The sequence below is a fragment of the Suricata suricatta genome, chromosome 8 (genome assembly GCF_006229205.1).
Source record: "Suricata suricatta isolate VVHF042 chromosome 8, meerkat_22Aug2017_6uvM2_HiC, whole genome shotgun sequence".
NCBI lineage: Eukaryota > Metazoa > Chordata > Mammalia > Carnivora > Herpestidae > Suricata > Suricata suricatta.
Genome location: NC_043707.1, coordinates 128,006,209 through 128,033,475, shown reverse-complemented (window position 1 = coordinate 128,033,475; position 27,267 = coordinate 128,006,209). Strand labels below are relative to the sequence as shown.

The following is a 27,267-nucleotide window of genomic DNA, read 5'->3' as shown; positions in this document are numbered from 1 at the left end:
GCGAGGGGAGGCCGCGCAGGGGCATCTGGTGCTCCGCCTCCCCAGCGAGGCAGGAAGAAGCCTGTTTCCTCCGGCGGCCTCCACCTCTACCCCCGCCCACCCCGAACCCCACCAACACTCCAGAAGGCCTGCCGACCCAGCTCCAAGCCCCGAAACCCGGTTCCTGATCTGCAATCAACTCGAAGGCAGCTGCTGCCCGCTCTCTGTGGCCGCCGCGCAAAGCACAGAGGATGACTTTATGCAGGGAAACATCCCAGGTCGGGTGGGGGGGGGGGGGATGTGGAGCATTTTACCTCGGCCGTGCCTCCCCCTACCTCTCCAGATTGTGAGGCACAGAGGGAGCCCGAGAAACCATCTGATCAGCAACTTCTTTTAAAAATGAGAAAAAAACCAAGGCCTGCACTTACACAACTAATTAATTCAGACTTAATCACGTAACTAAGTAGCAAATGAACTGGGACCAGAAAACAAGTCTCTTCATTAAACAGTTTAGTGCCATCTGCTTACAGTGTAATCCTAAATTAAGTCAAGACTAAGGGAAGATTCACCCCCAAAAATCATTGTTTTTAATAAAATCCTATATTATTAGAATTAATAATGGTGTCTTAAAGACTACTTATTTATCACCCATATAATTTTGTTTTCCAAATTAGTCATTCTTTATCAGAACACTAAGAATCCAAAATGCAGGGGTGCCTGGGTGGCTCAGTCAGTTAAGCGTCCAACTCTCAACATTGGCTAAGGTCATGGTCTCAAGGTTCATGAGTTCGAACCCCGGGTCGGGCTCTGTGCTGACAACACACAGCCTGCTTGGGATTCTCTCTTTCCTTTCTCTGCCCCACCCGTGGGCTCGATCATTCTCTCTCTCAATATAAATAAAGACACATTAAAAAACGACAACACCAACAAAAAGCCGAAACGCAAACCAGTTTCCAAAGAGAAAGGACGGAGAGCGGGCCTCTGCTCCGGGCTTGCTATGAATTTCACTGCCCACACCGCCCACGTGGGTTTTGGGAAAGCCTCCCCACAGCTCCGCGAGTTGGGTACAACTCCCCCAGTTTTACAGAGAAGTAAACCAAGTCCCAGGGAAGTTAAGACTTGTCCCAGATCCCGAGCACCGAATGACAGAAAAAGACACAGAGCACACACACACACACACACGGGTGTACCTCCCGAAACCAAACACTCTAATGTGAAAGGCCCAAACTAAAATAAAATTGATCTCAAATGACTTTTGGAGAACAGCTTGCTGGCTCACAAAATCCGTTAGGGGGAGTGAGTCTCCTGTCCCCAGCTGGGCAAACTACGAACAGTTTCTACCTACAACCGCATTCTGAAATCTGTCATCTCGGATTATAGACTCCATTCTCACAAACACAATCGTCGATGTGTGGATTTCTCGAAAACACTAAAACCGTTTTCAGGCGGCTTCTCTGGCTGATGGTTCCCTAGACCCCTTCGGAAGATGTGCAAGGCGCCATTACCTATTGTCTGGTCACTAATGCCTCACAGATGTCTACGGCCCCAGCCTGGTCCTGACTAGTCTCACTTTGTCAGCTGGGAGTTAGACACGTATTTAGGGCCAATCCTGAGACATCTTTAAAGTCATACGTGCTGTCCTCTCTACCTCAGTGACACAAGGAATTCAAGAAGCCTTTCACAAAAGTCAAAGATGATTAAAGCAGAATGTCACACCATTCCAAATAAGAAAAAAAAAAGTTTGGGGAAAACAGGCACACGTTCACTGATGGAGGCTAAGACAAGCAGACTCCTTTTCCATGGCAGGAGCAGCCAATTCACACACACCTCCTCCCGCACGGATTTATAAGATGTCCTGGATGAAATTTAACGTCTCCCGGCGGGTTTCTGCCAATAACGTGAGTACGTGGTTTCCAAAGGTGTGGGGGAGACCGTGGGTCTAACTCGCAACAGTACAACATACAAATCTTGATGGAAAAGCAAGATTTGAAGGAGCAGGGGGGGGGTACAGCCCCCCTCAACCCCACACCTTCAACTTCATCTCAAAGGGGGCAGCGCTGCCTTCTGTCGGGGGGGGGGGCTTGAGGAAAAGAACACAATGCTTCCCCATCAAGCAGAGCACTTGGCCCACTGCTATCCAGGTCCCTGATGTCCTCTTTCAGATGTGAATCAGTGTGGAAGGCTCTCCGATCTCTGCTCGGCCTACGCAGCTCAGGGGCAGCTCCCGAGTAGGGCGCCACCACGTGCGGCACACAGCACAGCACCAGAGTCTGGCCACAATGACTGCCCCCCCCCCCAGCACCCCTAAGTATGTCACCAAAGTTTCCGTACACCCTGCTGACAGTAAGGTACAATGAGCATTTTACCGACCTGTGATAAATTTGCAAATCGAATCTAAGCCCGGTCTCAAAAGCTCATCCCTTCTGGTTGTCAGGACTCGCTAAACAGAGAGATGCCTTAAAAATGAGGTCCTTGTGGCTTCAAGATCTATGACCTTCAAGACAACACACCACCCTGCCAGTCAGTGGCTGGTCCAAAGGACCTTGGAGGTTCAGACAGACAAAGGTGTACATCTGTCACCTGCTGCTTCTGAGTAATGAAGATCTGGACAAGTCTTTCCACTCCCTCAGCCTCAACGCCGTCATCTGTTAAATGGGAATAGTTAAAAGACTTCCTGCCTTGTAGCGCTGTTTTGAGGACACCAGAAAGTATCTGACAAGCACCTAGCACAGGTCCTGAAATACATTAAGGAACTCAAGAAAGGTATTGTCACCATCCCCTCACACAGCTTTTAGTTCCAGAAGGTACAAGAATCGAACCTTCCTATATGCAATGAAAATTCACACTCGCATTCATGCACATGCACACGCACGCTTACATAATTAATATTACTGGAACGTGAGCGAGTGGGTAGCCCTGGAATAGGAGCTTGAGTATCCTATCAGGGTTAGGCCGCTCCTTTTCAGTTCTTTGGGGCTAGATGAACGAGGAAAAAACGTTCCTCCATCCGCATCCACTGAGCGGCCGGCTCGGACCCAAGGGCTTTCAAATGCATTCATAGTAATAGCTAAAACATATCCGGACACTGTTCTGAGTGATTAGATGCCAAAGTCTCATTTGATCTTAACGACAATCCGAGCAGGGCACTACTGGTATTATCCTCGATGTGGAACTGACCCAGAGGGCGTGGTGACATTCCACGGGGGACGGTGCCAAGGCAGGGAGGCAAATCCGGGTCTCTCGGACCCCACAGCTGGCACGCCTGGCACCACCTGTGTGGCAGCTGGGCACCTGCTGCCACCATGCTCCCTGTGTGTCCGAGGGCCCACGGCCAGCTCTCTGTTGTCAAGTCTCCGGAAAACGGGGAGCCGGTTATTTACCATCTGCTTCTGCCAGCTAGGCGGCAGGGGAGGGTGGTGATGGAGCGCTCCCATCTAGGATACAGGTTTTCTTTTCTTTTCTTTTCTTTTCAGTTTACTTCTTTTGAGAGAGCGCGGGGCACGGGGAGAAAGAATTCCAAGCAAGCTCTGCATTAGCACGGCGCCCGACATGGGACTCAAACCCACGAACTGTGAGATCACAACCTGAGCTGAAATCAAAAGTTGGAAGGTTTAACCAACTAACTGAGCCACCCAGCTGCCCCCAGGAGACAGGTGTGAGAGAGGTCGCCTGCATTCAAATCCTGGGTACATCAGGCTCTGGCTGTGTGACCTCGGATGGGTGACTGAACTCTTCTGAGCCTCAGGTTTCCCAGCCTATAAAATGAGGGTAGTAACGGTGCATCCTTCATACTGTTATTTTAAGGATCAAGTGGGGGTATTCCTTACACAGCACTTAGCACACACACGGGATGTAGTCACTGCTCCGTAAATTTTCCATGGTAGGTCAATGGCGGGGGGAGGAGAAACGGATACGACGTAAAATTTCAAAATCAAGTCTCTGTGGCCTTCTGCCAACCCCTAGACAACCGTGCTGGACAGGCATCCCTGCAGCGTGGGGTGACCGCGAGCACAGGGGGCGCTCGGGCCTGCAGAGCCAGGTGGCTTCGCTGTCACATCACACACAGGAGGGCAGGCTCCGGCTTGGTGGCCTCTTTCAGCCCACACCTCCACCTGGATGGCTTCCAGGACAGCCCCCTGTGAGCCCCAGCGCCTGATTGCTCAGCAGCGGCTTCCCATTCCACGGCACGGCACGTTGTTTCTCATCCAGACGTACAGATCCACTGACAGAGTCCACCGAAAGCAGAGAGGCTTGTAGTAAAAGACCTTAAGTCAGTAAGGTCATGAAGGACAGAAGAAACGTCACTGTGGCTCAGGCCAAATGCCCTCACGACCCGCTTCTAAGAGCAGGCAAGGGACAAGGTGCGGGCCGGCTCGAGGGCTGGGGTGTGATGACCCTAACCACCCCCAGTCCGTACGCTCTTCACCTACAGACGAAAGTTTCGGTCAGAGCCGCACTCTCCTGAGGTTTCAGAGTGGGGTGCTTGCTACCTTCTACTAAAAGAGACGGTAACATCAATGACTGCCTGTCACTTGGTCACATGAGAGTCAGCCACAGCCTAAGAAACGCATGCCCCCTTCTCCAAAGTCTTCCAAAACCTTGCCACGGAACAGAGGCTCACCACGACTGGAAACGTGAGGAGCAGCGGAACCCGGGGGGCAGTGAGACTCACTCCAGGCGCTGTCGCAGCAAGACCCCCTCCGAGCGTTCCCACGCCAGCCCGGGGACACCGAATGAGTCGTCCACGAGGGACCCCAGCAAAAACGTGCCTGAAAACTCACCAGTGAGAGGGCTTCGTAATAACATAAAGAGAACACATCGTTGCTTGAGTTTGCCAACGTTCTCACGCAGAGCCCCTCAGCTCCGTGAGCCCGCTGGCTGGGACGCACCGCCAGGGAGCTCAGAGAAGTAGAGGAGGCTTGTTCTGTGAGTTCTCTTCGCTCGAACACGAAGGTAGAAATCAATTTGCTCTCCCCTTCTAACCCCGAAGTCCCAGGAGAACCACTGTGTTTGGATGACCTACAGGTGCTCGGCGTCCTGGCAGGGCCCCCCACCCCCGACAGCGCACGCGGCCACCCGAGCATTGTTCTTCCCTCCCGCCGCCTCCTCCGTGCGGGGAGGGGGCGGGCACACGGTTCGGAGGTCACGCCTCACTCAAAGGATCATGGGAGTGCTTCTGGGAACACTTGTGACAGCTCTGCCAGCTGGACGAGGCTGGAAAGCCGGCGAGCGCAGGGAGGGCCTCGGGAGGGCGGATGTCACGCGTTCTCATAAAACGAATGACAACGATCAACCTGTCCATTTCACCTCGGCGCTGCTTTGCCTCCATGACGCCTCGGTGAGGCTGGAGGACATGGAGAGAGACACAAAGCCGGCTACTCTTCTGCCATCTGAAAAAAGCACACTGCTGCCCGACAGTTTGGGAAGGCAGGTTTTCACAAGAATATTCAATTTCAATATTCAATTGAACATTGAAATATTCAGTTTGCATAAGGGGAAACCCAGAGCCTGCCCGAGGGTCTCCCCAGCGTCTCGAGGCCGAGCGGACACCCAGGTACCTGGGAGGCTGAGTGCGAGGCTGCCCGCTGCTCTCCGAGGAGCCGAGGCGTAGAGCGGGCCCGGGGCTCACCCAGGCTTCCACACGGAACCGGAACCGAGATCCGAGGCCGCGCCACTGCCTCCATCTCCCCGGGCGCGTCCCTGGTGAGACTCAGCACGAGAGCCAGGGGCCACGTAAGACCGTCCACATTAGGAGGTCCCTTCCCACTCACTGCGAGTCAAAGAAGGTACTGACACAGGCGTCTGCTGAGGGCTGCGAGACCCTCCCCAGCCTTCAAGGTCACCAGGGAGGACTCCCTGCACTCTCTCGTGCTGTTGCTGTCTCTGTGTCTCTCTCTCTCTCTCTCTCTCTCTCTCTCTCATCCCTTCCCCAAATAACCCGCAGCAGGCAGCTGGTCACTGTTGGGCTGCCCTCCGCCTGGGAAAATGGCTTCGCTGATTCTCGCAGAAAGATTAAATCCAGAGCAAGGAGGCAGGGGTGGGAATCGTTTCCAATCAGTGATGGAACAGGTCTACTCGCCAGCCAGGATTCATTCCAGCAGGATGTAAAAATGAGCAGGCTCCCCCAGAGACCCACAAAGTCCAGAGAGGGAGACACGTGGTGGCACGTCTGGGTGAGAGAGGCCGGTGGCCTTCTGGCCTCGGGTGAGCCCATCAGAGGTAGGAAACAACACATCTCTTGGAAGGTAGACTCCAAACTCCCAGAGTCTTATCGGGAAAGTGAGAGGGGGGGGGAAAGTGTCTCATTCCTGTAAGTGCACATTTATTAATTTGTGTTTGTACAAATGTAGGAAAAGACGGTATCGACTAATGAAGTCTTTGAGTGAGAGGTCTCTTGTTCTTAAAGAATCCAGAATGTCAGAGTTTTAGGGACCCCAGAGTCTCCCTTCCCCCTCACAAACCCCCTTGAGCCTCTGCTGGATCGTCACCGGAGGGGACAACTCACTGCCTATTTTCACACGGCAGTCCTGGCCCCCAGAGCCCTCCCAAAGATGCGTGAGGTCCTGGCCACACGACATCCCCTCAAATACGGGAAGCAAGGCTCACCCCTGCTCAACACCGCCAGTGCTACTGTGGCCGGCACAGGACACAGCTCTGACACCACTCTCCACCAGGTGTCCCCCAGGGTCAATTCCGCGGACTCAGGGAGTGCTTACTATGCGCCACTCGGTTTAGACTGGACTCCCCCTAGATGCAGACCTTGGAGCTGTTCTGTTTTGTTGTTTGTTGAGGGAATCAAGGTCCTAAAACAAGTACTTCCTCCAGCAGTCTCTCCAGCTGCTTTCACATCCTGAGCCCGGACATGAGAAAGCACAGCGGGGCCGGGCAGCGGGTGCTACCAGATTTTCCCTCAGCTCAAGCAAAAACCACACACATTACTGACACATCCAATAAACTGTGAAGAAAGTACTTCCAAGTACAACCATTCAGGAAACGCTTTTAATAAAAGATGCATCGTAATGAATACATGTTAGAAACAGAGGCTAGGAAAGAGGATGTAAAAACAATTTGCTCTGGGGGCACCTGGGTGGCTCAGTTCGTTACACATTTCACTTCGGCCCAGGTCCTAATCTCATGGTTCACGAGTTCGAGCCCCGCGTCAGGCTCTGTGCTGACAGCTCGGAGCCTAGAGCCTGCTTCGGATTCTGTGTCTCCCTCTCCGCCCCACCTGCTCGCTTGCGCGCGCGCTCTCTCTCTCTCTCTCTCTCTCTCTCTCTCTCTCCCAAAAAAAAAAACAAAACCAATTTACTCTCTTATGTAGATTGAGCATTTCTCCTGAAACCCAACCTGGCAGCTCAGTCCAACCCTCCTTGCGGCTTAAGGGGGATCCCAATCTGGCCTCACTCAGGCCGGCTGCTCCAGATGGCAACCACCAGACCCAAGCTAAATGGCTGGGACATATGGTCCCTATACCAATGACGTGGATATCAGCAGTCATCCATGCGAGGTCCCCTAGGTGGAGTGACTCGGAATTAGTGTCCCAAGAGGTACCACTGCACTCAACTCAAGTCTACTTCTTCCTTCATCCTTAAGGCAGATTATCACATTAACAAACATGCTTTCAACGAACAGTTAACGTAATGTAAAGATTTACGTAAGATAAAAGAGAAGCAGGTTTGAAAGCTCTGAATGACTGGATGCCAGGTAGCTCACCAGGCACCTCCCTGGCCTTGCAGCTTGTGTGTCTGAGCCAGAGTCTGGGTCGCCGGCACGCGGGTGGCCTGGGCTCACCAGGAGTTCGACGGCTCTGGAAGTCGAGGGAGTGGGCAAGGTGTACTTAGGTGCACACTTTCTCCGGGACTTGGATCTGCAGCCCAGCCAGCCCGGGTGGGGGCAGGTTTCCAGGCAGAAGCACGGAGGCTCTGCTGGCCCGGTGGGAGCAGGTGCGGCACATCCACTAAGCTCCCTTCGCTGGGCACCCGTCACACGTATAAAGAACGAGTCTCCAACTGGAGGGTGGTGATGGGCACGCGCACCCCCTCTCGCACAACGGAACACCCAGCGTGTCACCAACACACTAGGAACTCAGCCTCCAAAAGCGCTTCAGGCCCTCCCCGTGCATGCTCACCCCTGCAAAGTGCCAGGGGTGAGGGGAGGCCTAATGGGGGCGGAAGAGCAGAAGGCAGAGACCTCAGAGTGCACCGGGGCCCTTCAAAGTCATCGGGGTGGGTGTCTCCAGGCGGGGCTTTGTTATCTGTAAGCTCTGTGATTCCCAATTATAAGGGGCATGCATGACTTTTTCAGCACAGGACAGGCTAGAGTTTTACATTTAAAAAAGATAAAGGTTTTAAACGGACAATTTCCAGAACAACAAAAACCAGCAATCACACGTCATTTAGACTTTGGTACAGAGAGTAGCAAAATTCTGTTCTCAGAATGGTCACCCAGATTGCTTATTAAAATTAAACTCGGTGGGGGGGCACCTAGGTGGCTCAGGCAGTTAAGTGTCTGACTCTTGATCTCGGGGTGGTGCATTTGAGCCCCACGCTAGGGGTAGAGATTACTCAGATAAATAAATAAACCCAACAAGTTAAACCAGATGATCTGATTCAAAGCTCTTTAAGCAGGGGGAGGGTGGAGTGTGTGGGTACAGATACAAGATCGGCCATGGTGATAAGCCATTGGTTCTATATGCTTGAAATTTTCCATAATAAAGTTTTTTTTTTTTCCAAATTTAAATCAGGCAACACCCCCTCCCCTCGCTTTAAGCCCTAGCTGCCAACTAAACCAGGCTTGGAGACCTATTAAAAGACATTAAGCACCTTCTCCCATGGGTAGTAAGGCCAGGGAACACCCCACCCCCACCCCCAGCCAAGGAAGGAGCAAAAGGAGCCCCTCCCCAAAGCTCTGCAGCAGCCCAGGTGCTTAAAGGACTGAAAAACACAGGATCCTCAGAAGTCACCCGAACGCTCCAATCTGGAGAGCCCTGCTCTCACTGGCTTCCTGGCCGATGCCACTGGGCGCCCCGGGATCTCCAACTCTAGTTCGGTTTCAGGGAAGTTCCACTGCTTCCGGCTTTAGCTCAGCTCCCTCTACACGTTACAGAAACACTGCTCCCTGGTGCTGCAGGAACTAACTCAGAGCAACTGCACTGGGACAAGTCCCCGGGTCTGTGTTCATTGGTGCACAAAGGGTAAAGGCGTACGTGGCCAGCACTGGTTTGATTTCATGCCCTTTCTTCCTCAAAAAATAACAAAACAAAAAAACCCACCCTAATAATTATATCCTTCTCTCCAATGATTTAAAAAATCCATTCCTCGGGGCACCTGGGTGGCTTAGTCGGTTAAGCGCTCAACTTCTGATTTCAGCTCAGGTAATCATCTCACAGTTCCATGAGTTTGAGCTCTACACTGGGCTCTGGGTGAGCCTGCAGAGTCTGCGTGGGATTGTCTCTCTCACGGGCGCTCTCTCTGTCTGTCCCCTACTCACATTCTCTCTCAAAATAAATAAAGTTAAAAAAATAACAAATAATAATAATAAATCCATTCCTTATTAAAAATAAACAAGATACTGCCTAAGAACCACATTAGCATCACCAGACTCTGGTGGAAGAGATGTGGAAGGCTGCTCAGGTCAATTTCAAGTCCATGGCTCCTTTAAAGACCTTATGAGCCAAGACTGAAGTAAGAACCCAGATGTGACTCGGTGTCTCCAACGTGCCCGGCACTTCCCAAGGAGGAAACGGGGGCACAGGGAGGCCAGTCGCCTGATCAAGGTCACACAGTGTGGATGTAGTGGCTGCAGTGTGGGTGTCCCTTGTTAAGGAAGACACCAGTCCCTCTGGAGTACTCACGGTTCTGCCCCTTGTGAGGCCAGAGATGAAGTGACCCCCTCCGCAGACAACTGCACCCACACCACAGGGTGGAGAAGACGGCTGGTGGGGTCACACACCCCTCCCAGCCCCAGACATCCCAGGTTAAAAGTCTCTGGATTTTGGATCACTGAAGGGCTAGGGAAGGAGGGTCTCCAATGAAAACGGGCCATCCAGGTAACCGGCCCCGCCACCCTGGAGCCAGGCTCCCTGAGCTGCCCTCGAGGTCTGTCTCCATGCTGCTGCTTCCCCACCCTTTGGCAACCCTGGCTTGACTGGACTAAAAGTCTCTTTGGACTGACCTCCTAAAATAAGGCAGGCATTTGCTTGCCCATATATATAAGCAAACCTTTACTGAAAACCAAAGATGAACAAAAAGGGACTATTTACAGAAAACACAAGGTGCCTAAGCCCTGTCTAGATCATAAACACAAGATTTTGTTAAGATAAGCTAGATCCTGGCTCCCATGGGCACTGCCATCTTCGGAGGCCCTGGTTTGGCTCTTCCATTCACCTCCCTGCCACTTCCCACCTGGCACCTGGATCTCACATAAAGGAGCCGTCTCCTGGAAATCTAAACCCGATCCTCGGGGCCAAATAAATAATTTCAAGGAGCAGGTGACACAGATGAAATCTAGAAAACAATTTTGCAAAAATAGCTGCAAACTTGGAGAGAAATAATTTTTCTCAGGTACAAACCCCTTGACCCGAGGGTTTTGCAAAGGTATTACACAAAGCTTTTACACATTCATTCATTCCACATGATTTCCAGCAGCGAAAAAGCGAAACTAACCTTAAAGCTCAGAGTAGGTGAATCACAGGGAACCATTAAATGAACCATTATATGATCAGCAAGGAGAGGTTTGCAATGGTGTTTGAAGTGAGGTGGGAAAGGGCTCTGTGATGCCAGGACAGACAAGCAAGGCCGCAGAACTGAAAGTATGAAAGTCAGATTTTAAAATACGCTCAGAGAAAACTGGGGAGGAAGAAAAGCCCAAACCCACACCAAGGTAAAAGCGGTTTTATCCATGAGGAGGGATTGCTGAGGACTGTTAGGTTTTTATCCTCTTTAAACTTTCCTGCATTTTCCAGCAATGGAACACGCACCCCCCTCCCCTTTCCTTCTGACTGTAAATGTGATACGGGCTCTCCGTAAAAACTTGAAGCATTACAGAAAACAAAACGCCCCCCCTACCCTCCCACCACCCAGAGGACGTCACTCCCTAAAGGTAACTCACACTGATCACTGGGCTTCCATTTAACCAGATGTTTTCCAACAAGCACTACTTTAAGAATCAAGTATTTTCGTTACAGAACCATCCATATGATCCTATATAGACGGATTGTCCAGGAAGAAGAAAAAAATCAGTAGTTTGTCTGGAGCAGGAAGGGAATCGGGGAGTAATCACAAAAGGGTGGGTGCAATAGATCTGGGGGGGGAGGGGGATGACAATATTGTTAAATCGGATTGTGGGGACAGGTCTGCAACTCTAAATTTACTAAAAACCTTACAAAACTGAGCTGCATGTTCAAAGCCAGGACAATCTGTGATATGTAAATTATGCCTCAGTAAAGCAGTTGCAGAAAACCAAAACACGACAGGGGCAGGACCAGAAGCCCCCTGCCGGCTGGCCTCTGCTGGGAGCGTGAGGGGGCAGCCGTGCACCCTGCTTCCCCCAAGAGCACTTGGCAAGGCCATGTGGACGCAGCAGAGGAAGCTGGTGACCTCTCAGGATCACTGGACACACCTCCCGCTCCCAGAGGCTCGTCCGATAGAGTGCGAGAGCGAGAGTGGGGGGCCGGAGGTCAGCCCCACTGTACACAGGACTCGGCGAAGTCCTGGCCCTGAAAAGCCATGGACTGCCAGGCGGGCCTTAATGACAAGCGGCAGCGGAGACGGAGCACAGGCCCGAGGGGCCAAATACCACACGGGGTTCAGGATGTGCTGTGTGTACGAAAGCGGAGAAGGCGGCTCTCATCCACCAGAAACCTGAAAGCTGCCTCCACGAGATGTCACTCCCTGGAAGTGTTCAGAGGTGAACGGAGATGGGCCAAGGTGAAAATGAGAACCGGGACGAGCCAAGGGCAGGAGAAGGGGAGCGGAGGGTCACATACCACAGGAGAGGCACACAGCACAGAAAAGCCACGTGGATGCTGGAAAGGATGGAAATGAGCACAATTCTTTTAGGAAGTAACTGGCAATTCAGGGCCAAAAGGTTTTCAAGTGGTCACACCCTTTGCAGAGATCCTTTAAAAAACGGGGAAATGATCTATTTTATGTTAAATGAGCACAGTTGGATCTACGTATTTAATCCCAACTAAGGGGAAAAAAAGCCAATATCCTGGAGAGAAACGATACATGAAAATGTTGAGTGTTTTTCTCTGGGGAGGGAAATTAAGTGCTTCTTTTTCTTTTACCTGTTTTTCTGAACTTTCCAAATTTCTACAGACGTACTCTTCAGTCTATAAATGCCCATGATCCAGCTGCCAACTGGATTTTAACTTTACCCTCTAGGTTTGCACTGTGCAGAAACGAGGCTTTGTTTTCCAGACATAACATCCTAACGCTGAATCTGCTTTCCCAAATTACAACCCACCAATCAAAACCTGACAACCCCCAGGTCCCGGGGGGGGGGGGGCAAGGGGGGGCGGGGTGTGCATCCCAGCTCTCACCGAGAATGATCTCTACTAGGAGCACATAAAACTTGTATCACCCGTCGGGAGAGGAGGATTTTGTAGCTGCTGCCACTTTGTTTTCAATCGGGAGGGGGAAAAACAACAACAACGATGAATTTAAACCTGAGCCTGGAGAGACCGGGTCACGGGGCAGGACTAGGCCTTGAGGGGAGCCCAGCATTACCTGTAAGGAAGCTGGAGCCACAAGACCTTCGTGCCATCCTAAAAGTGTTCTGTGGACACAGCAGTCCAGCAAAATGATTTCAGCTGGCAGAGTCCCTTAACGGACATGCCCCCGGGAGGCCTCCCCAAGGTCAGGGGCAGAGCAGTCCAGACAGAGCCCAGCTGAGAAGTGGCAGGGCAGGGCACAGCTAACCGCCCAATCACCGCAGCAGCCCCTCAGGGGCTCACGAGCCCCCTGCTCCTCTGCCTGGAGGCCTCAGCCAGAACGCTAGGCTGCGCTGATGAGCAAGGTGCAGGTAATTCGAGTTGCGGCACAAAGTTTCTTTTACAGTGAAAAACTGGAATAGGTCTGGCTGGGGGCGCCTGGGTGGCTCAGTCAGTTAAGCGTCCGACTTTGGCTCAGGGCATGATCTCACGGTTCATGGGTTCGAGCCCCGTGTCGGGCTCTGGGCTGATGGCTCAGAGCCTGGAGCCTGCTTCAGATTCTGTGTCTCCCTCTCTCTCTGCCTCTCCCCTGCTCGAACTTCATCTCCCTCTGTCAAAAGTAAATAAATAAAACCTTAAAAAAAAAGAATCAGAATAGGTTGGATGTTAGCTCTCTAATTAGGACACTCTGGCCTGTATCCTAGGAGCTTCCTCCAATGTGCGAGGAAAAGGGTGGAGGCAGAGCTAACACAGGCAGCGGTCTCCAGCCCCACGTGGGGTGTGGGCTTTCCTTTCGGGGAGTTAAGAGCCAGCCAATCAATCTGCCAATCGAGTGTTAAGGGATCCTGGGTCTACAGACAAGGAAGCCAACTAATCTCAAGTACTGAACAGAAGACTGGACCTGCCCAGCCTGGGCACGGCAGCCAGCCGCGCGCTGGCAGGGACAGGCGCGCTGGGGCAGCTCCAAGGGCAGAGGAAACATCCAGAACACCCTTCTCTCCTGGCGCTCTCTATCTCTGAGGGGGTTTTTCCTTCGCAAGGCAGAAGCCCCACTCCCAGTTGTAAATCAGCTTAAACGCGCTGATCGCCTCTCCTCCCTCCCCCTCTTTAGGGCGTCTGATTAGTATTTTTCTCCTCTCTGTGCCCCCAGACAAGACTGTTTAGACATTGAAATGCACACATTACTTCCCGCTCTGGCACCTCCTTCATCCACAAGGCTCAGAGTTAGAAACTCCCCCGCATTTTCCCTCTCTGAGACACGAATCAAACCCTGGTGGCAGTTGCGACAATTCAGACCCAAGAAAGATGCAAAGTGCTCTGCCATCCCTTCCCTTCCACAAATGTTTTTTTCCTTCATTTGACTGCAAATGATTCACATGACAAGTGGCCTGGAGACCAGACCAACTTGACTCAACTTGACCCCCTGGTCTGCAGCAAGTTGTCACTCAGCCAACACATTTCCTGGGAGGACCGTTTTCAGTGTCTCTTGGTTTAATCACTGGCCCTGCTCACATCCAAAAGCCTCTCCTGCCCGGTGCCATGTGGATTCCATTAACTCTGCTATTTACTCTCCCTGCCGCCTCCCCCGCAGCCTGACAGTTAAAGTTTCCACCCCGAGGGCCCCTTAGCCACCTGTTGCTCCTCTTCTGTTGTCCGATCTGACGTGCGTGTCACCTCTCTAGGTTCTGGGTCACCTCTTCCAGGCTGGCTGTGGCCTGGGTGGGAGAATCCCGCACCCAGGACCCGTCTGGCCACACGGGAGAGGTGCTGGGGCACACACAGCTCCCGCAGGGCGAAGAGGCCAGGCAGGGGCCGAGATGACAGCACACTCGGATGCTGCTCCAGGCTGCTGGGGGGGGGGGGGGCACTTCCCCCATCTGGCTTCCAGCTGACCCGAGTGGCTGGCCAGGTGGTTTTCATTTGCAGATGAAACCCCAGCAGCTCCACCGCCACACACCTCCTGACCCCGGAGTCGACGTGAGGCTGACAGGCACAAAGTACGCCTGTGCATCGCGGAGCAGGGCTGAAAGGCCACACTTTCTGAGACCGGAACCAGGGGTAAGAGAGCAAAGTGGGGTCCGGAGGCTTGGTGGTTCTGACGACAGCCAAGAAACAGAAATGCACTGGTCTGACAAGATGTGAAGCAAATTTGGCACCGGAGCTCAGGAAACAGGGAGAGGATTCTTCAAGGATCTGCATCTCCTCTCAGGCTGGAGACACCGCAGGCTGTGCTCCTAAGCTGCTCATTAGCAAGCTCGAGACCAAGAAAGCAGCAGTGGGTCCTCCAGGCAAATTGCACTATGTCTACACAGCGTGCTACGACACAGCTAAAATCAGGTTTATAAAGAAAACATGATGATTGTGATTTTTTTTAAGGCTTGCTTATTTTTGAGAGAGAAAAAGAGACAGACAGAGTGCGAGCAGGGGAGGGGCAGAGAGAGGGGAAGACAGAACCTGAAGCAGGCTCCCGGCTCCGAGCTGTCAGCACAGAGCCCGACGCGGGGCTTGAACTCACCAACCACAAGATCAAGACCTGAGCCAAAGTCAGACGCCACCCAAGCGCCCGCGGAATGATTACGATTGAAACCACAGTAATACTGGCAAAGGCTTTCTGTGCGCTTAATGTGTTAATTCCTCCGGTCCCCATAACTGGCCTATCAAACAGCCTCCATGATTAGCCCAATGCATAGATGAGAGCATCAAGGCACCTCTGCTCCACGGTTACAGAACTCACTGAAGGTCACAGAGGTCTCAGTGGCACAGCTGGAGTAGGAGCTCAGCCCGGCTCCAGAAGGTACTGCCATGCTACACTGCTGGCCAGCAGAGAACAGAAGAGAAACACCACCGTATCTACTTATATACCCACCACAACGTTAAATATGATAGTAAAAGGCCAGAGAAAAGTACTCCAAAATAATATTTTGTCGGGGCACCTGGGTGACTCAGTAGGGAGCGTCCGGCTTCGGCTCAGGTCATGATCTCACGGTTCGTGAGTTCGAGCCCCACATCGGGTCTGTGCTGACAGCTCAGAGCCTGGAGCCTGCTTCAGATTCTGTATCTCCCTCTCTCTCTCTGACCCTCCCCTGCTTGAGCTGCCTCTCTTGGTCTCTCAAAAATAAATAAAAAACATAAAACAATAAAAAAACCCCAAAATAATATTTTGTCTAAGTGACAGGTCTAAGGTAATTTTTTTATACTCTGCTTTTGTTTTTTCTAATTTTCTACAATTTACTAAGTCAGAAGGAGACCATGACTATTATCACTGTTGAATCCTTAAAGAAAAAAGGTCTTCTGTGTGCTAGCAGTGAGGGACCTGTGATCGGTCTCTGGCTCTTCTAATGACACCTACACACGAGTTACTTCAACCACCACCACACATGTGAGTTTCTCCACCTGTGAAATGGGCATGCCACTACCTGACCTCAGAGCCGGTTCAGAAAGCAACGAGAGCACAGGCGGAGCCCCGGGCACTGGACTGGCATGAAAATAATCACACCCTTTCCGGGAGGCCCACATACACTGACCACAGCAGCTACCACTGTTTGATGCCCACATCACCAGGCATGGAGTTATCTACGGAGTCATGTCTTTCTAACGCCCTGGTAGGTGAAAGGAAGAAAATGAGGTTCAGGAGCTCGCCTGAGCCAGCGTGCCTGGAAGAAGCCAACCCGAGATTAGAACCAGGTTTGCCCAATCCCAGGGCCCATGCTCCTTCCGCGATCTCCACTTCCCTTTGAGATCAAGTTCCAGGTGAAGACAGACGGGGTATCACCATCTTCCTCTTTCTCGGCTGCTCCCTTTCAACTATTTCAGACTCTTTAAAGGTCCGAGGAGGGAGCACGCCTCACATTGAAATGATTACAAGGCAGTTCTCAGTATCTTTGTTCACACTCGAAACTTGATCCACCTGGTTCAATTATCCCCCAGCTGTCCTTAACTCAGTCCAAGTTCATAGACAGATTGATGCTGACAGTCTTGGGAACAAGCATCAGCCCTCCCCTCCTACAGCCATACTTAGGAGCAGTGTATTTTTCGGAACTGACTTCAGGAGAAGACTGTGGTGGCCATTGTGGCACACCAGATCCTAGACAGGTGTGGTGTGGTGGCTTTTAAACATGCACTCTGGGAGCGCCTGAGCACCTGGGGGGCTCAGTCAGTTAAGCGGCCAACTTCGGCTCAGGTCATGATCTTGGAGGTTCGTGGGTTCGAGCCCCGCGTGGCGCTCTGTGGGGACAGCTCGGAGCCGGGAGCCTGCTTTGGATTCTGTGTCTCCCTCTCTCTCTCTGACACTCCCTGGCTCACATTCTGTGTGTCTCTCTCTCAAAAATAAATAAACGTTAAAAAAAAAAAAACTACCCATGCGCTCTGCCTGGAGGCACCGATCCCAGTTCTCCCACGTGGGCCGGAGCTCAGCCTCAGGGTGGCTCAGACGGGTAACAGTGATGGCCTGGCCGAGGACTGCAGCCTAGAGCAGGGGAGAACAAGCATGCATCCTCCAAAGAGGCCGACAGCAACCTTCTCGAAGCAGGACCGTGTTTGATGGCGCCTCCTGACTCACCAGCAGGCATGGGCCCTGCTTTAGGAATCCAAATGTGCGAGCATTCTAGTTCCTTCCGACCTCCCAACAGACCTCCTGCCAGTGTTAATCAGATGCAGGAGAAACGTTTACTTCTTAAAAATTGTTGAAGGTTCATTCTATGGTTCCTTAAAGTGTGGATCTGAGATACAAAAAGTCCATTTTACTCCCAACGCCCTTCAGGAGTGTTACGCTGCCTCAGGGCACAGGCCACCTCGCCTGGGCGCACCCGAAGCGGGAGGAAGATCCTCGGGAGGTTCCTGAGGTCTACCTAGTTGTTCTGCAAACACGAAAACAGAGTCCAGAAAGAAAGCAGCTGGTACAAGAATCTTTGGAAGCAAAACCCCTTAAAAACTATCCCTTTATACTTCTGCAATATCGGCTGATAGTGAGGCTTGTGTCGGAAAATCTCATACTTCTGAAGGATAAAGGGGCAAGGGAAGAGAAGGACATAAAATGCAGACCCTCGCCACGTTTATTTTGGGAAGGAACAGGCAGGAGCCCACAGAAGGTTATGAAAAGCCCCGGTGACGCCATCTGTCGTGTTTATCTTTGGAATAATAGAAAGGGATGTTTATTATTTGTAGGAATTCGCTTTGCTATCCCACTGCTCGTTCCTGTATGCCAAGACTGCTCTCATCCGGTGCCAGGGAGAGACTGCTGACTCCTCAGGTTTGCAAAAATTACCACTGCTCAGTTTGCGTCCCCCTGCAGGGCAGGCGGACACGCACCAAGTCAGCTACGCGGAGGGACTGCCACCGCTGGTCCCCAGTGGTTCCCACTGCACTTTAAGGCCTTAAGGACACTGAAGTCTGAGAACGCCTCAGCCTCATCGGCGAGCTGCACAGAAATGCCCACCGAGTCAGCACGGGTTCCCAAGGAGAAGCCACCGCAGGGTCTGGAAGTTGGATCGTGGCACAAGGAAGGGGGGTAGTGGGGACAGAGGACGGAAAAACGGAAAGGGGAAGAGAAGGCTATGGATGAGAGGAAAAGAACTTGTGGCCACAGTTGGCTTACGAGAAGCCTTTGAGAATGGGGTGGGGGGGGGAGAAGGGGCACCTGGGTGGCTCAGTCTGTTCAATGTCCAACTCTTGGTTTCCAACCTCAGGTCATGATCTCGAGGTTCATGGGATCGAGCCCCTCCCATTGGGTCTGCACTGACACTTCAGACCCTGCTTGGGATCCAATCTCTTTCTCTCTCTCTCTCTCTCTTTCTCGCTCCTTGCCCCTCCCCCACCCACTGTCCATCTGTCTTTCTCTCCAATAAAATAAAATAAAATTAAATTAAAATTAAAAAAACAATCCTGTAATTGGCAAAATATGAAAGCTTTTTTTCCTACTCCCAACTAACGCGTGGTGGAAGGGACGGAAAGGCATACAGAACGCTGGATGAACGACCACGGTACCTCTGGTACCTCTGACACGCGTGCAGCACCCAGGCGCCTGCAAAGTGCTTCGACCTCAGCTGCAGAAACCTGCGACAAAGACGCCACCTCCGTCCCCCTCTCAGGAGAGGACGTGGGTGCTCCGGGAGGCGAGCGGAGCCCTGCCCGTGGCACAGGATGCGGCCAGAAGGGGAGAACACTTCTGCACCTGACAGTGTGGGAGTAAATAACGTACCCCTAAACCATCTCAGTACTACTGCCCCCGCATCTCTGAACGACTCGAGTCCCGAAGCCCTCAACACACCCCAAACAAAGCATATCCATCATGCAAATGGCTAACATTTATTGAGCATTTACTATCTGACAGTAACAAGGCTATGAAGCATTTATTATTGCAAGTATTATTTTATAATTATTTCTCTCCATCCCCAATACCAACCCTCCCCCCCTTGCCCAAGCCACCAGGTCTCCCCTGGTCTACCACAGTGGCCTCCTGACTGACCCACACTTACCCAGCCCCCTCCCTTCTCCACACCTGGCTCAGAGCAACCTTAAAGTCTCAAATGATAAGCCCCACTGCTTACACCCTTCAAAGTCTCCTAGGAAAGGGGCACCTGGGTGGCCTCAGGTCATGATTCTCGCAGTTCTTGGAGTTCGAGGCCCGCATCAGGCTCTGTGCTGACAGCTCAGAGCCTGAAGCCTGTTTCGGATTCTGTGTCTCCCTCTCTCTGCTCCTCTCCCGATCATGCTCTCCCTCTCTCTTTCTTTCTCTCTCAAAAATACAATAAACATTTAAAAAGTTAAAGAAAAAAATCTCCTAGGAAAAAGACAGACAGACAGACACACACACACACACACACATACCCCTGGCAACTAGGAGGGTCCTGCCCACCTCTCCATTCTCATCTCCCACCCTGCTCCTTGCCACCACGATCTTCCTTCCGTCCCTCAACTCCTTAAGCTCCTGCTATTCCCTCAGCTCAAGCCTAGCCCCTCCTGACTCCTGATGTCAACCCCCTACTGCAGCCTCATAGACTGTGGGCCCCAGGACTCCCCGGTTGGTGTCAGGCTCCTCCACCAGGCGCACGCTCCAGGAGAGCAGGGTAGTGTCATTCTGTGCTGCCTGGGTCTGTACAGTACTTAACTCAGGGTCAGTGAATCCAGTGAATACCATTCCGTGATCTACTTGAGCAGCAAGAACACAAAAAAGCAGCAAGTTGCCCCCCAGGCCCAAGCGAGCCTCCCACCAGCACACAGCACACAGGTGCAGGTGAGGGGCTGCAGGGAGGTGTGGGAGGAGTGCTGGCTGCAGAGTCAGCACGTCCTGATAGGGTGAGGGTGAGGCCTGAGGATGACCAGCCCCGTGGGCGAACAAACCCCAGGTGGCTTCCAGTCCGGGGTCCGGAGTCCTCGCCAAGCACCCCGCCCTGGGACTCTGTACCGATGTCAATCCATCCACCTCCACTGCACGGCCTCCCTCGCACTGAGCATCCTGTTGTCACCCTGCTTCTGCCCCTGCCTCTCATGATCCCTGCTCTGTGCAGCGGCCAAAATAATGTTTTCTAACATAGATGAGATCCCGGTATTCTGCTGCTTAAAACCCTAAGTCTTCTCATTACCATTCGAGTAAGACCAGAGGCACAAGGCCCTGCATCACCAGGACCCTGGCAACCCGGACGCTCCTCCGCACTCCACCTCAGCGCCCCTGCACGGCTGGCCCCCTAGACCCCCCCAGCTGGCACTCTCACCCACCTGCCCTGCCCACCCAGCAAACCACCTGCTTCTTCACAGCACTTATCACTGGAAAGGCTCGCGTTTATGATCCATCTTGTCACAGGGAAGCAGGGACTCTGTGTGGTTCACCACATGGGTGAATATTTGCTGAATCAATGCCTCCTACAGTGGTTGTTGGGTTTTAGTTTATTTTGAGAGAACGAGGCGGGGGTGGGGGGGGGGTGCAGAGGGAGAGGGAATCCCAAGCAGGCTGCATGCTGTCAGGACTGAGCCTGACATGGGGCTCCAGCTCATCAACCACAGGATCATGACCTGGGCCTAAATCAAGAGTTGGCACTTGACCAACTGAGCCACCCAGGCACCCCAACAATGTTAATACAATTGCTGCGCCCTTCCTGGGGGCCTGTGCAAGAAGCATATGTGATGCATTAACTCATCCTCCAAACAACCACCGTATTCCCATTTTACAGAGGAAGAAAGTGAGGGACAGAGAGGATATGTGGGATTCAGAGCCAGGCATCCAGCTCCAGCACTTGCATTGCTGACCACCCCACGTGTGCTGCCTCTCACCACGTCCCTGGAATGCAGACTTGTCTCCCATGCGGACGGGAGGGCCTGGAGGGCCGGTACCAGATCTAGTGGCACCTGTGTCCTCAGTGTTAGGTACACTCACAGGAGGAGGTCCTAGATGAAAGCTTAACAATAACTGGAGGAATCAGGAGCACCTGGGTGGCTCAGTTGAGCGTTCAACGCTTGGTTTTGGCTCAGGTCACAATCCAGGGCCGTGACATTGAGCCCCACATGGAGCCCCACATCGAGCTCTGAGCTGAGCATGGAGCCTGCCTCTCTTTCCCACCTGTGCACATGTGCATACGCTCTCTCTCTAAAACAAAAAATAATAAATGAAGGAAGGAATCAGAGGGGCACCTAGCTGGCTTAGTCAGTAGAGCATATGACTTTTGATCTTGAGGTCATGAGTTCGAGCCCCACATGGAGTGTAAGGATTACTTAAGAATAAAATCTTAAAAAAAAAAGAAAACAAAAGCATCAGAGAGGACTTGTCTCGGAAAGCCGTAAGAAGGATGGCACCCTGTCTGCCGTATTTGCAACTCACACTTGCCCTCAAGGATGGCGCACCCTGCAGGGGGGACCAGGAACGAGACACTGGCCACCGGAGTCACACCCCCAGAGAGCGAGTCAGTCCTGTAAGGTCTCCTATTTCACTGTATAATAGCTACATCCCCCTCTCTACACACTCTTTTCCAGGGGACGTCATGCAAATAACACTTGAAAGGAGTTCCCCACTGCTTTCATTTTGCAAAGTTATAGAAGAACACTAACAGCTACTATTGTTTTCTCCATGTTATGCATTTATGCACAATCTCCGCTGTATCCTTGTGACCCTGTGGAGCACACATGGTCACCCCAAGCGAGCAGGGAGTCTCGGTGATCCAAGAGCAGCTGACCCACAGCCGCGAGCAGGGGTCCGGGCTGTCCACTGCAAACCTGCGCTCTCTACAATGCCAAAGCGGGCATAACGTGTTTTGGGAAAGTGGTCCCAATTTTCTCCAAATGATTTCAAAGTGGTCATCCACGTAGCAGAGCTCAGAGACTGCAAGGCAAAGGCAGGACCACGTTTGGGGGAAGCTCTTCCAAGCTGATCGTTCTAAATGCCCCACCACAGACCCAAGCTCTGCTGGTGCGAAACTGCAGCGGTCAGCAGGTGCCCTCATGGAGAGATCCACCCCCTGGTATGGGGAGGAGGGGCCAAGGGCTGAGTCCACCCTGTGAATTCACGGAATTGGCCTGCAAAGAGGAAGCCAAAATGCAGACCAAGCAGCCAGGAAGCCAGGGGCCCACGGGGGCTGGCTGCGCGAGCCTCACAGGCCAGTCACAGGTGGCTCCGAGGGACTAAGTGGCAGGTGCAGGTGATGACGCTAGGGCAGAGAGGAAACAGGTGGCATCTAAGAAATGCCACAGGCCAAAGCCGGGCTGAGTCCTGGCTACGGAGAGTGGAGCGTGCCAAGAGCACCCAATACCAGCCAGCAAGTGACCTTGAGAGCACCAGGCCCCCAAGGGATCATGGCATCCAAGACTTGGTGATAATCCGCTCTTATTTTTTCACTCAATAAATAAACTCCATTCTCTGAAAGAGGCAGAGTTCAAAGGACCTCTCTGTGCCCACCAATGGTCTGCCCAGCGACGGGAGTCCAGACAAGCGCATCACCTTAAAGCCTTCCCAAAGGGCCGGCCGACACCAAGGTCCGCGGACATGGTCACGCCCGGCACCACAGCGGCTACCATGTTCTTTCTCTCTGAGCCATGAAGAGGGCAGAGTCTCAGAGCAGTCTGTTTACATGAGAAAAATAAAGACCAATTTCCTGCATTTTATAGGGTTCTTAAATGCAAGGCTCATAACTTTAAGAGCAACCAAACAATATGCTACCACTGTAAATGGAACGTGTTGAGGAGAGAAGAGCTTTGAAAAGGAAAACAAATGAAATACCAAAAGACCTCTGAATACTAATAAAACCTCTCAGAGGCGGGCTGCGAATCCAAGGCAGGATCAGGTGTTCTGCAGGAAACACACACACACACACACACACACACACACACACACACACACACACACACACCCCAGATCTACGTTTTGTACAGAGGCTGTCACATAGGAAGAGCTTTCCAACAACACCAGGCTCACAAGACCCCCGTCTTCAGTTCCCTGGAGCGTAGCTGCCCATGGTCGGTTCATGAACAACGGCCTTGGATGGAACGCAGACCCACCCCACCCAGCCATGACCGCACTGCACAGACCAACTCGCAGGCCCAGCCTGGCCAAGTTATCAGTCCATCCAACCACATGAGGTCCTTAGACGGCACCTCCGTGGGGCTGCCCCCGTGTTCTACCCGGGAAGGGGAAGGAGCTGTGTGCTGTGACACAGAACCGCTCAGACCACGAGATCCACGAGACACAAAACCACTTACATTTCAAAGGGAGAAGGCAGGGGGTGCCTAGACACAACTTGAGCAAGAGACGCTCCTACACAGGTCACCGGTTCCTCCAGGTCATGAGAGGCACTAAGGAGGGTCATTACATTCACCTTAATGGGGCAGGATTTGCAGCCAGGAAATGGAACAATGACCAGCATTCCGACTATTACTTAGAGATTAGCTCCGTGCTGTGGGGCGGGGAGAGGGGAGGTTTAAGGGCTCTATTAACCCTTCCCCCCCCCCCCCCCCGGAGGCAGGAAGTTCCAGCAAAAAGGCTGTCACTCTACCCAAGTCTTGTTGGAGCTAAAGCACAGCAGGAAAATCAAACAAACCAAAGGGGAATTGGAGCCGTTTGCCAAAGGAGGGGCCTTGGGATTAATGGACTCTTTAATTTTCGAATTTCCTGAGGTTTCCGGCTAATTAGGCCCCTTAGCCATACTGTAATGTGATCAAATTTCAGCTGAGTTCCCAGAACCGCGGAAGGTGGAAGATGGCACTGAAATCGTCGCTGAGCCCCAGGGACTGCCGACAAGGCCCACAGCGCTGGCTTCCAGCTTGATCCGCACTAATTAGGCACCTCTAATTCCCCCAACAAGGGCTCAGAGGCCGGCTCGAAGGGCACCGTGTAATCCACCGTGTACGCTCAGGGAGCTCTGGTCTGGCACTACTACTCGGGGAGAATTCTCTAGTTCGGTATGAGCGTGCAGACACACACGACTCACAGGTGGGGAGAGACGACACCGAGCGCAAGGCTAGCCAACACACGTGGGGGCAGACATCTTCAACCCCGCTAACCAACCAACTGAGGTTAAATGAGGTACTACTATTCGTTGCTTATGAAATCAGAAATTTAGGGAGAAAAACGCCGAAAGGCTGACAAGGAAGCAACACATGGACACACGTATTGCTGGTGGAGTCAGGACGTGGCCTGCCACGCTGGGAAGACAGGCTGGCAGTCTCTGTCAAGGGATGTGACCGTGTTCCCACTCTGACACAGGGAGAGGACCCCTGGGGGTCCATCCTACCAAAGAATCGCAAAGCAAGGAAAACTGTGTAAGGGCCCCCAGTCACTGGTAAGCTAGTCAGAACGCAAAACGTGAAGCGACCCACACGGACGTGGGGGAGGTCAGAGCTGTGTCCACCTGCTCTGCTCTGAGGAAGGACAGCTCGGCAGACTTCTTGCTCATGCAGGCAGAGTCCTAGGTCACAGAAGTTGTTCTGAGTGGACATTACTTTCAAGAGCAGCAAAACTGAGCAGGAGGGAGGCACAGAGATTTCCCATCTAACTCCTCCCCAACTTGTGCACAGCCTCCCACATGACCGGCACCCCCTCTAGAGCGGGGCCTTGGAGGTGCCCGGACCCGCACCGATCCTGCAGAGTCGTAGTCTACCCTCCAGGCACCCACCACACAGAGTCTCATATAGGGTAGTTCCACCAGAAGTGTGAGAAGGCCCATGTGCTCTACCTAGTTCAGCCTTTCCTCCCCCCCAACCCCTGGCCTCTCTATGGTCTCTGCAGTGTGCCTTTTCCAGAACGTGCTATTGCTGGAATCACACAGAGGGCAGCCTTTTCAGACTGGCTCCTTTCACTCAGTGCGTTTAGGTTTCCCGTGTCTGCTCAGGGCTTGACAGCCGCTCTCTCTTTAGCGCTGACTAGAGTCCCACAGGGATGGGCCGCAGTCTGTTGTCCACTCACCTGCTGAGGGACATCTTGGTGGCTTCCAAGTTTTAGCAATTACGAGTAAAGCTGCTCTAAACACCCACGCGCAGGTTTCTGTGAGGACATAATTTTCATCTCTTTTGGGTAAATACCAAGGAGAGCGGCTGCTGGAATGTATGTTTAGTTTTATAAAAACCTGCTAATCTCTCCCAAAGGGCCTGTCCCACTGGCATTCCCACCAGCAACGAATGTAAGTTCCTGCTGCTCCACGCTGCCAGCACTTGGTATTGTCGGTGTTCCGGATCTAGGTCATTCTAGCAGATGTGGGGTGGGAAAGCCCGGATCTGGGTCCTTCTAACAGATGTGGGAGCCCAGATCTGGGTGGTTCTGACAGATGTGGGGGGGGAAGCCCGGATCTGGGTCATTCTAACAAATGTTGGGAGGGAGGAGAGCCCAGATCTGGGTTGTTCTAACAGATGTGGGGGGAGCCCAGGTCTCAGTCATTCTAATGGATGTGGGGGGGTTCCCGGTTGGTCATGTTGGTTTTTAAAAAGGAAGATATGGGGTACCTGGGTGGTTCAATCAGGTAAGTACAGACTCTTGATTTCAGCTCAGATCATGATCTCACGGCTGTGGGATCTCCCCCAAGTAGGGCCTCAAGCTAAGCATGGAGCCTACTTAAGATACACTGTTTCTCTCTCTCTCCCCTCCTCTGCCCCTCCCCCACTTGCGCTCACTCTCTCAAAGGGAAAAAAAAGATTCTCTCTCCATCTGCCTTTTCCCGACTCGTGTGCACGCACTCTCTAACATAAAAAATAAAGTGCTCCTGGATTTTTTTAAAAAAAGGAAGGGGATAAAAAAAATACCTGTGGCCTATGACCATAACTAATCAAAACCCATGTGTACATGAAAAATAAAAGGACTTATTAAAAATGAGACTCTTCGGGCGCCTGGGTGGCTCAGTCGGTTAGGCCTCCGACTTCACCTCAGGTCATGATCTCACGTTCGTGGGTTCGAGCCCAGTGTCGGGCTCTGTGCTGACAGCTCAGAGCCTGGAGCCTGCTTCCGATTCTGTCTCCCTCTCTCTCTGCCCCTCCCCATCTCATGCTCGTTCTCTCTCTGTATCAAAATAAATAAAACATTACAATTTTTTTAAATAAAAATAATAAAAATAAATAAATAAATAAATAAAAATGAGACTCTTAAGAAGTGATTTTCCTTCTATGATCCAAACTTCTCACAATGAAGCTTTATTAGACTGAACCATATGAAACTGCCAGTGGTAACCACTGTTGGCCTACGAAGATGGCAATTTCATGTGGCTCAGCTTCACAGTTTTATAATTACGTTTTCCTAACCTCAGAGATTCACAGCTTTTGTCCCTATTCTATGCGTCCACTCCCTCTCAGTTTAGACAAACCTCTCCACACATGTGGGCAAACAAGCTGATGGGTCTGCAAGCCAACCTTCACAAAACTGTAATCCACAAAGGTAGGGAGGTCCTCCTAAGAGGACATGAAACAGCTGATTTAAAAAAAACAAACAAACAAAAAAAACCAGCCAGGGGTGCCTGAGTGGCTGAGTCGGTTAAGTGACTGACTCTTGATTTCAGCTCTGGTCATGATCTCATGTTTCTAAGTTTGAGCCCAGAGTCAGGCTCTGCACTGAACGTGAGGAGTCTGCTTGGGACTCTCCCTCTCCCCCTCTCTCTCTGCTCTTCCCCCCCTCCTCAAATAAAGAAACTTAGGGGTGCTTGGGGGGCTCAGTTGGTTATGTGTCTGACTCTGGCTCAGGTCATGATCTCCCAGCTCATGAGTTTGAGCCCGGCGTCAGGCTCTGTGCTGACAGCTCAGAGCCTGGAGCCTGCTTTGGATTCTGTGTGTTTCTCTCTCTCAAAAATAAATGAATATTTTAAAAACCTTTTTTAATAAATAAACTTAAAAAGAAGAAAACAGCCAGTGAAAAGTCAACTTCACCGCCTCTGAGCCCCATTCTGAGAGCCACAGGCAGGTCTCCCCGCACCGCTGTGTGGACATGGCACTTCTAGGCTGCGAATTCAAAGGGCAGAAAGCCTTCACTTGGTCAAGGAAGCCGGGGCGCAGCGTCCAGCACCGCAGCCTCCTGCACGGGCGGGAGGGGTGTCTGTAGCGGGGGGCCAGCTCTACCGCTGCTGGGCTCCCCTCACTTCTGCCGGCCCTTCCACAGGCCTCTTTCATCCCCTCCAGGACCCAGCTTTCAGGCCAGCATCTCAGAGGACATTTGCTTCCCTTTGCTGGGCTTGGGGCAT

At 52.2% G+C, this 27,267-nt stretch overlaps 1 protein-coding gene across 3 annotated transcripts in view; it reads right to left on the bottom strand.

The window, feature by feature from the left end:
• The window catches only part of CAPZB (capping actin protein of muscle Z-line subunit beta), a 131,306-nt gene that overhangs the window by 81,719 nt on the left and 22,320 nt on the right, over window positions 1-27,267 (bottom strand). Inside the window, exon 1 of one of the 3 annotated variants that reach the window (XM_029949117.1) lies at window positions 10,644-10,706. The exons of the other annotated variants lie outside the window; for them this stretch is intronic. Within the exon in view, the coding sequence (XP_029804977.1) occupies window positions 10,644-10,691 (48 nt within the window). The 5' untranslated portion in view covers window positions 10,692-10,706. Of the gene's footprint in view, window positions 1-10,643; window positions 10,707-27,267 lie in introns of those variants that run through there. 3 annotated transcript variants of the gene reach the window in all.